General features: G+C 58.7%; 2 protein-coding genes across 3 annotated transcripts in view; one reads left to right on the forward strand and one right to left on the reverse strand.

The window, feature by feature from the left end:
* The window catches only part of RAB43 (RAB43, member RAS oncogene family), a 24,059-nt gene extending 20,647 nt beyond the window's left edge, over positions 1–3,412 (forward strand). For both annotated transcript variants that reach the window (XM_014584721.1, XM_014584722.2), the window contains one exon: positions 367–3,412. In XM_014584721.1, the coding sequence (XP_014440207.1) occupies positions 367–617 (251 nt within the window). In that variant the 3' untranslated portion in view covers positions 618–3,412. The remainder of the gene's footprint in view (positions 1–366) is intronic.
* A 2,196-nt stretch (positions 3,413–5,608) lies between these two features.
* On the reverse strand, positions 5,609–8,742 carry GP9 (glycoprotein IX platelet). Its single transcript, XM_006169826.3, has 2 exons — positions 8,006–8,742; positions 5,609–7,236 (listed from the first exon to the last, which is right to left on the reverse strand). The coding sequence occupies exon 2, from the start codon at positions 7,226–7,228 to the stop codon at positions 6,695–6,697; it is 534 nt and encodes a 177-aa protein (XP_006169888.1). The 5' UTR covers positions 7,229–7,236; positions 8,006–8,742; the 3' UTR covers positions 5,609–6,694.
* Between the last annotated feature and the right edge of the window lie 1,054 nt (positions 8,743–9,796).

The following is a 9,796-nucleotide window of genomic DNA, read 5'->3' on the forward strand; positions in this document are numbered from 1 at the left end:
CTCTTCCTCTCGCTCCCAGCCTCACTTAGACGGGAACTGCAAAATAGGCAAGCCTCTGGCAAAGCTAAAGAAGGAAACAGAACGAGGGTTTTAAAATAGAAAAGATCTTTTTGTCACCTTTATTTTTACTATTTGTGCAGCCATCCTCCTGAGCGCTGAGGCCACAGGGCACCACCACCTTGCCAGGAGGAGCCTGGGCTCTGAGGGACCCCCGTGCCTGGCAATTGTCACATGTGCTATAACTGGGTCAGAAAAGGGGTTGGGGTAGAACACACTGGGCGTGGGTGGTGCTGGGGCTCAGCGTGCCCTGCCAGCAGAGCTGGGTCCTGCCCTATGGCCTCACCACCCTGTGCCTGGCCTCTGCAGGGAACAAGTCGGACCTGGGTGAGCTCCGAGAGGTCACGCTGGCTGAGGCACAGAGCCTGGCGGAGCACTACGACATCCTGTGTGCCATCGAGACGTCCGCCAAGGACTCGAGCAACGTGGAGGAGGCCTTCCTGCGAGTGGCCACGGAGCTCGTTGTGCGGCACGGGGGCCCGGTGTTCCGTGGGAAGAGCGCCGGCCACCTCCAGCTGGACAGCAAGGACGTGAGCGCAGGCTGGGGCTGCGGGTGCTGACACCGGCTGCCTCCTGCCCTGTCCTGCTGTGCCCAGCTCTTGGGGGCGCTGGGGTTCAGGAACAGCTGGCAAAACCCAGGAACTTGGCACTGGCAGCCCGGGTGCTTGTGGGCGGGCTCCCAGGCAGGCTCTCCAGCCCAGGCTGGCATGGCACCCACCCTGCCAGCTGCTGCTGACCTGTGATCCTCACATTCCAGGGCTGGCCTGAGCTGACCAGCGTGGACCTCGGTGGGAACGTGCTCCAGGAGTGTGGCTGGGGCCTTGATTTTTCCAGGCCGTTCTGGGGTTTCATGGCGGAGCTCCAGGCCGAGACCCAGTGTTGGGAGGTCTCTCCTTCCAGGCCAGGAGCCTGCCCCTCCCCAGCTGCAGCTCCCAGATCATGCCTGGCTTGCCAAGGCCTTCGAGAGGCTCAAGTGTCCTGGTCTCTATGTCCTTTTCTCATCTCAACAGGAGTGCAGGTCACAGCCAGCCAGGAGGGGACTGTCCGCTGCCACTCGGTCCGAGACCAGCCAGCCCTTGGGTGCCATGTCGTGGTCAGGGCTGAGGAGGGAGGGGAGGTGGATACGGATGGTGACAGGAGCAGCTGGCTCCTGAGGCTTGGGGTCAGTGGCACCCCTTGCAGAAATGGTGCCTGTGTACCCGGCACCTCTCTTGCAGCAGGCTAGCTCCCAGACTCCCAGCAGCAAAGGCAAGGGCCGGTGCTTGTGACCTGGCTGTCTCATCCCCTGGCCCTTTGCTGCCTTGTTCTGCGCCAGGCACTGAGGTTGTAAGGCAGAAGGTGGGGGGCTCACAGGGAGCCTGGTGGTCTAGGCTGGTCCCTATCTCTCCATGTCAGCCCAGTCTAGCCTTAGGGTCACCTCTGCGTGGCCGTGAATAACAGGCTCCCAGACCCTGGGTGCGGTCCACACCGTAGAACAGGCTCAGGCCCGGGCCAGACCCATAGTGCCCCTTAACTGCCTATAGGTATTCTGATTAGTCCTCCCCAGGAAGCCTGGGCACAGGGCAGGCAGCAACACGTGGCAGACTGGGACGGCCAGTAGATGTGGACACTGAGTCCTGGCAGAACCTGATGCTGGTGGCCAGGTGTGGTTCTAGAGGGAAGATGGCCTGGCTGGGGCCTGGGTCCAGGGGTGGTGGAGGCAGACAGCAGGACACGGTGGCAAGGCTGGCTGTACCTCCTCCCTGCTGGGGACACAGCAGCCAGCGGAGCCAGGTGGGTTCAAGGCCCTGCTGCTGGCAGGGGTGCAGGTGTCACCTGGCCCCTTCACTGGGGCGCCTGGACCTAGCCTGCGAGGTGGACAGTACCTGGCACCAAGGCACCCTGCAGGCCCAGGTGGAGTCCTCATGGTTGACTGTGAGAGGCACCCACGGTGGTGCCGCCTTTAGCTCCATGACCCGCAAGGGGCAGCTGGTTCCGGGGTCACAGTCGGGGCAGTGCTGGCTTTTACCACAAAGCCCTGCCTTGCCAAGCTGTGGTGCTCTGTGGTCTCGGAGCAGAGGCCTGGGCCTCCATGTGCTAGCTGCAGTCCCAGTTCAGGACCATCCTGGCCACCAAGCTCAGGAACTGACCCTGCCTCTGCCCTTCTCAGGGCACCATCTCCTCAGGACACCCTGGGCTGCCACGGAGGTCCAGGGAGGGACAGGCTGGGCTGGCTGGCATGCAGGCTTATTCGTGCCTTGGCCTGAGAGCTGCCGCTTCCATCTCTGCCCTGTGGCAGGAGACCTGAAGCCCTGCAAGGCTTGGCTTAGAGAGGCAGGGAGCTGCCAGCCCAGCCTGGCCCAGCTGCCCCTTCCTGTGGTCTCCTGGCTTGTTTCTCACTTCATAGCTCCTGAGTAACCTTCTTCTACCCCGGCCTCCAGGCTGGGCAGCCTCACTTCCAAGGGGCCACCTAGAAACCCTGGCCCCTGGGCTCCCGGTATCTCCCCTTCCTCACCACGACAGCCTAGAGACCCCGACCCCTGGGCCCCAGGCATCTCCCCTCCCTGCCATGATGGCCTAGAGACCCGGCCCCTGGGCTCTGGGGCATCTCCCCAGCCCACCATGACAGCCTAGAGACCCTAACCCCTGGGCTCCTGGCATCTCCCCTCTCCGCTGTGACAGCCCCAGCCTCATCTGGCCTCTCTGCCACCCCCACTGCCCCAGATGCCCTCAACCTCCACAGCTCGGCCGCCCCTGTCCCAGCCCTTCCTGCCCACATACCAGCTCTGCCCTATCACTGTCCTTCAGAATCCCACGGAGGACGGGCCACACACATCCCTAAGGAGAGCCTGCCCCCAGGACCCTGGCAGCTCTCCTCTCCACCCTGTGGGAGTGCCTGAGAGACGGTAAGGGGCCTGTGGGAGGAAGCCCACCACCTGGGCGCCCTCTCCAGTGGCCCAGGGCTCAAGCAAAGGAGTTTCATCTTCTGGTTTAGTGAGTGCCCAGGAGGTCAGGGAGGGTGATTCCTGATCGCAAAGGCTCCTAGGATGGGGGCATGTGGGATCCCCACAATTCACATTGAATTCAGTTACTCTCCCCAGGAGGGTGGCCCAAGGTGGGCTCTGCCCGCTGGGACCCTCTGGGACCCTCTGACCCTGTAGGGCCTGAGCTGGGGAAGGGAGGGCCTGGCCAGCCTAAGGGTGCCATTGACATTTGGGAATTTTCTTGTATCTATTTATGAATATGTAACTCTTTATATCAAATCTATTTTTTAAAACATGGAGAAGTTGCCTTTAAGGGCACTGTGGAGCCAGAGTGTCCATTTCTAGGCCATTAAATAAATCGCATAGCAGCCCGGTGCCTGGGCTGTCCCTCACCTGTGCACTTGGCCTCCCCAGCAGCACCTACCTGCCCAGTGGCTTCCCGCAATGTGTCTCTAGGTCTGGGGGACTGGGCCCACTGGCCACGTGAGACCCTCCCTCTGTGTGTGGGACCCCACGGACCTGGGCAAACAACAGTGCCTGGCAGCAAGGGCAGGCCTGGCTTGGCCAGGGCAGCTGTGTGGCCTTGGGCCCATCACTCTGCCTCTCTGGGCCCTGGCTTTCCTGGGTTGGGCTCTGTTGGGTACTGCGGGTGAGCACCAGGCCCTGCACACCCTGTTTCCTGCAGCCCCTGAGGGACGTTCTTCTTCCTCTTTGCCAGGGAGCAGGCAGGGTCGGGTTGCCGAGCCCTCAGCTGCAGAGCTTAGGCCAGGGGAGCCTGCCCAGGCACAGCAGGGACGGGGTGCTGAGCACCGTGGCGGTGGAGAAGCCCGGGAGTCCAGATAGTCCGAATCTGTCCTGGTCCCTCTGAGGGAGGGGCCTCTGCCAAAGGGGGAGTTTTCAGACCACCCAGGGTCTCCCTCCCTGCCGAGCCTGGCCTCTGACCACCTTCTTCGTGGTAGGTCACCCACACCCTGGGAGCCTGGATGAACCCGAGGCGAGGAGAGGAGAGGGCTTTGGTCCTGAAGGAGCAGGGGTTCTGAGGGATGGGCTCTCAGCCCAGGCCCCTCTAGCACTGGCCATCCCAGGGAGGAGCCAGGCCCGTTCATCCTGGACCACCTCAGCTGCCATCTGGTAAATGCACACACATACATATTTTCTAGAGTGTAACAGAGAGTGTTCACTCCTGTGAGCGAGAGACACAGCCCCTCCTGGGTCTCTATGCTGTGATCCGCCCTCCCTTCAGCGGCCTGCATGCTCTAGGAGGGTCCAGGATGTGTGCCTTCCCTACGTGGTCCAGCTGCATTTCTGCTGCACCATCACCTGGTGTGAGAGCGAGTTTGCACAGGACCCCCAAGGGTCCGTGTGTGTGTTTCAGTGTGGAGAACACTGGTCTGCATGGGTACTCACCCTCAACCGCTGGCCTCAGGTCAGGCCCAGCTTGGGAGTTCTCAGTCTCTCCCACTGGCATGAAGGGTCTTGTTCACCCACTTCTGAAGGAAGGTTTTCCTTCTTGGGTATCGAGGGCAGAAGGCTCATGGTTCACTTCTCAGCGAGGCTCAGATTCAGACCCGTCAAGAGACAGTGTCTGTGAAGGAGCCGGCTGGGACAGCTGGAACCGCAGCATTCTCGCCTCTGCCCAGGAGCTGTGCTCAGTCCCCTGCCTGCTGCAAACACTGGAAGCTGTTCTCAGCAGTGTTCCTGGTCTTTGGGGTTCTGGGCCCCTTCAGGTGCAGCACCCTCAGGACTAGCAGACATCCAGGACAAGGCTGTGGTCACCAGGCCATGGAGGCTGTATTTATGGAGAGGTTCCTACGAGCTGGTATTGTTCTTGGCACAAATTCACATGGGAGTGTACATGCTTGGCTCCAACAGCACATCTAGTGAGTAAGGTTTGAGCTTTGTCCCCTCCAAATCCTGGAAATAGATGGTGGCTTTTCACAAGTGGGCCTGTGGCCACGGTGACAGCTGCACACTCAGGTTCAGAGCTGAGAGCGTAAACACCTGTGCGTATGTGTTAGAAGGTTATTAAGTGAGAGTAAAAGTATACTCCTGAGGAGGAGGAGTGGGCCCAAGCAGATAAGAGTGGCTCAAAAGGCCAACGTGGCCACAGTTCTGAGTGGAACTTTCTTCCCTCTTCCTCAGTCCTTCTTTAACTACAGGACACACGCACTTGCTAGAGAAAAAGGGAAAGTGGAGGAAGCGCCCGGGAGGGGTGGCCATGCCACAGTCCCTTCTCCATTCTCTTCAGGTTTGGGGCACACACACACATGCCCAGCATGAGTTTAAGCTACTGGGGTCTGGGACTTGAACCGTACAGATGGTGGGATCCAGCCACCTCAGCCTCAGGGGGACATTTCTAAACAATACCCCGTGGGCGCTGCACGAACGACGCTCAGTAGTTGTGTGTGCAGGGCTCCACACAGACCTGCTACGTGCTCGGAGCAGGCACCCCTGCCACACTGGGGACCACTATGAGGTGCTGACCCTGGAAGACGGGGTCAGCTCCTAGAGAGGGGGTGGAGTCTTGGGTCTCCCTTCCGCTTTTCTACACTTTTATGTAAGTGTAGAAATATAATAAATGCACATCGCTCATGTCTGGGACTTGAACCGTACAGATGGTGGGATCCAGCCACCTCAGCCTCAGGGGGACATTTCTAAACAATACCCCGTGGGCGCTGCACGAACGACGCTCAGTAGTTGTGTGTGCAGGGCTCCACACAGACCTGCTACGTGCTCGGAGCAGGCACCCCTGCCACACTGGGGACCACTATGAGGTGCTGACCCTGGAAGACGGGGTCAGCTCCTAGAGAGGGGGTGGAGTCTTGGGTCTCCCTTCCGCTTTTCTACACTTTTATGTAAGTGTAGAAATATAATAAATGCACATCGCTCATAAAGATCTTACCATGTGACCCTCCTGCCTCAGTAGCTGGGGCCACAGGCTTGCATCACCATGCCCTTCTCTCTTCTGTTTTATTTTGATTGTTTTAAAGTTTATTTATTTCTTCTGTGAGAGAGACAGAGAGCACCCCTAATAGTCTGGACAGCAGGAACACCTTAACTCAGCCAGCCCCACTCGGGGAGGCCTCCGGATGCGAACCAGAACCTTCCTGTGTGGTCAGTCTACTGCTGTGCTCCCGTCCACCCCGCTTTCTCCCAGGCCGTGCCTGCCTCCTGGCATGGCCCTCCCCTTTCACCTGGGCAGCAGGACTACAGGTGCGTGCAACCACACCTGGCTCTTCTCCTTTTATGTCGAGTCAGGGTTTGAACCCTGAGAACAGTGTCGTAATGTGCCGGTGGGCACATCGGTGCCTTCTGCCCTTCCTGCTGTGTTCTGGGGCTCTGGAGAGGGCTGAGGTCAGCCTGGGTCATGCAGAGCAGCCCAGGTGGGAAGCAGGCCATGAGTTGGGGACATACTGGGATGTCTAGAGATCATGGGCTCAGGGGTGACTGGCTGGTGGGCCTGGCCCATTTACTAGGAACTCGAGAGACGAAGAAGACCCAACTGGCCCCTGGTCTTGGTGGGTGAAGCCAGGGTTTCAGAGGAGCCAGACACGCTCCTGAGAAGGAAGAGAACTCTGGCTCACATCAGACACCAAGCAGCAGTTTACTGGGGGTTCCTGGTGGCTCAGGCTGACTGGTCCCTGTCTTTGGCCGGGGGAGGCCTGGGTCTAGGCTCAGTCCAGGGGCTGGGTGGTGGTACATAGCAGGCCAGCCAGAAGAGCCAGGCCCAGTAAGGCCACGGCTACCAGCACCATGTCCCACCAGACACTTAGGTAGGCCCAGGACTCCTGGAGCTGCCAGCCACAACTGCCCAGCTCATAGCCCGTCAGCTGGCCCAGTGGGCGGTGGGCAGCAAGGCCAGGGCTCGCACAGCGGACATGCCGCAGGGACTCGGGTGCGTGGTCCTCCAGCCAGAGGCGTAGGTAGGTGAGGCTGCAGTCACAGTGCCAGGGATTCTGAGCCACGTCCAGAGTCTGCAGCTGGAGCAGGTGGTCGAAGGCGCCTGGCGGCACAGTGTGCAGGCTGTTGTTGGCCAGCAGCAGGTGGCGGGTGTAGGCCGGCAGGGTGGGCAGGGCCAGGAGCCCTCGGCCCCTGCAGTCTACCCACAGCCCCATGGTCTCCAGGGCCTGGCAGGTGCACAGAGCCGGGCAGTCCTTGGTGGCCTCGGCCATGGCCCAGAGCAGGAGCAGGGTCCTCCAGACAAGCATTGGGCTGGCTGTGGGAAGAGGGTAGTGAGGGAGGCCTGGTACTGTCCCATCCTCAGGCTCTGAGGGACCTGACGGGGGGCAGGAGGGACTCAGTTCCCTTCTAAGGCCTCGGCCTTCCCCTCTGTGAACTTGGGGATGGGGGGACTGAAGGAGGCGACAGTGCCCAGCCCTGGCTGACCCTCACTGCACACACCAGGAGGCAGCGTGCAGTGGCTGTGGGGAACACGTTCTCAGGGAAGGGAGGGGGTGCTCGGCTGCTAGATGCTTCCCAGCCCTGGCCCACGAGGCTGGACAGGCCTCGGAGAGGCCTCCGGGCTGCACCCAGCCCTGATGCGGTCAGGTTGTCGGTGTAGCCCTCTCAGAAGTGGCCAGTTCTCAGCCCCTGGGTGTAGCTAAGTGAGCTGTCATGAGAAGCAGCAGGGTGGGCACTTCTGGGAGCTGGGAGGGGGCCAGAGAGCTGCTCCCTAGGCCGATGCTGGGGCTGGGAGACTGAGACCCAGACCAAGAGAGGGAAGGCGGGCTGTCCAGGTCACCCAGCAGTCCAGGTTGGACAAGATCCATGTGTGGGTCTCCTAGGCCAGTCTGCTCTGGGCTCACTGCAGGACGGGGTCAGCGCAGCTCTCCCAGGGCTGCCCCTGCAGGCTGCCTGAGTACTAGCCCAGGGAGGGGAGGCGTCTCAGGGCAAATGCCCCACCCGTCTCCTGCAGAGGAGGGTCGCACCCTCTCTGCTGCCCCACCCATGGGAGCCCATGCTGGGGAACACCGAGGGCCACTTACCTGCCAGGCCTTGGGTTGCGACCCCTAAGTCCCAGCTGTCCTGGCTGAGGGTGCGGTGGTGATACTGTGAGGGCCGCCAGTGGTAGCCCCTGCTCAAACCAGAGGAAGGAAATGATGAAAATAGTACAGCTTATCCCCTGGAGCAGCCAGGGCCTATCTCCAGAGGCAGGAGGTCTGGCGCTCAGTGTGGGCCAACCCCAGGTCCCAGGAGGGGTCCCACTGCCCTGCCTTTCCTTGGACGGGCTTCTGGACTGGGTCTGAGGAGAAGTGAGGCAGTCTCTCACCAGGTCCTAGGAGGTAGGGAGGCTTCTGGAGACCCAGAGGGATACCCTGAGGTCCGTGGCTCTGCTGGCCGGTCCTCTGGATCCCCATTTTCCTCAGCTGTGAAATTGGGTCTCACAGAGGGGGGCTGGGCAGTCCTAGAGTCCTGTGGGGGACATGACCTAGTTTTTAGGTCTCCTTTTGGTGCCACAATGTCTTTAGTAGCTGCCTGACCTTTCCTGCTCATCCCATCCAGGAGCTGCAGGTCAGGAGCCCGAAGCTGTGTCCAGCCAGACTGAGCCCAGGGCCTCCACCAGGGCTGTGTTCAGCCAGACCTAAAGACCATGTCCTCATTTGCATGGTGTTCACTGCTAGGGCCACCACTGCCATGAGGTCTGTGACGTAAGTTCCCTTTTCACATAAGGAGCCAGCAGGTAAGATAGCGGTCAACACTCTGGATTTCCATGTGGCCAACCGCAGTTTGAGTCCTGGACCTGATGGCTTAAAAACTCATGCTGGGCACATGCTCATGCTCATGCATCCCCAAAATCCGAGAGGCGAATGGAAGAGAAGGGATTGTGGTATAGCCATCACCCTGGGGGATTTTTCACTTTCTGTCTGTCTCTCTGGTGAGCACATACACCCTATAGCAAAAAATTCTCACAAAAATAAATAAATAAATGGATTGGGTTGGCCCATGGCCTGGTGGTTAAAGGAGCCAGATCCCATATGGCTGACCACATGGTTAGAGTTCTGGACCCAGCTGCTTGAAAAAACACCAGGAAGTATGTGAGCCCCAAACCCTAACAGGGAAGGAACTGTGGCTTAACCTTGTTCCATTAGGGAGTGCTCTCTTCTTCCTTTCTCTCTTTTTTTATTTTTTTTTATTTATTTTTTATTTTTTATCATCATATCTTCTTCATATTACATTGGATTACATATAACTTTACTGTGTATTACATTGTTTCTTCAAAAGGGAATGCCATGCACGTCAGTCAGTACAGAGACATTAATCTCCCCACTTCAACATTCCATATCTTTTCTGTTTTCCCCAATCATTATCTTTATTATTCTAATTATTTTTATAAAACAGTCAATTGCTATTTCTCGTTTTGCTTGTAAAAATACTTTGCCCATCATGAAACACTTCTCAGACCAATCCAGTTGAGAATTCTATACATGTCATCATCAACAGTTAATAAACCCTATCTGTTTCTCACTGACGTCCTGTCTCTCTATTGCTCACTTGCTATCTTTCTCTATCCTCTTCTCTTCACTTACCCCATTCCACACTGTCCTATTCTCATTAAGTACCTTCACTTCAAGAATGGTAGAGTAGTTCCTGTTCTTCCCTGAGGCAATGCAGGGCTGGTAACCATCATCTTCTCAAGTTGCAAGTTCTCAGACCTTGTTTTCCGCTTCAGCTTGCTGTTCCAAAGGCCACACGTCGGCCCTGGGGAGGCAGCTGAACGCCGGGGCATGAGCCCCGAACCGCGGGCCCCCCCGGAGGGGGGCCGGCCGAGTGGCGGC

Source organism: Tupaia chinensis, unplaced genomic scaffold (genome assembly GCF_000334495.1).
Source record: "Tupaia chinensis unplaced genomic scaffold, TupChi_1.0 Scaffold147500_2, whole genome shotgun sequence".
NCBI classification, from domain to species: Eukaryota; Metazoa; Chordata; class Mammalia; order Scandentia; family Tupaiidae; genus Tupaia; species Tupaia belangeri.

Coding starts and splice junctions, on each gene's coding strand:
- GP9 (XM_006169826.3), bottom strand. CDS start 7,228: ATGCTTGTCTGGAGGACCCTGCTCCTGCTCTGGGCCATGGCCGAGGCC.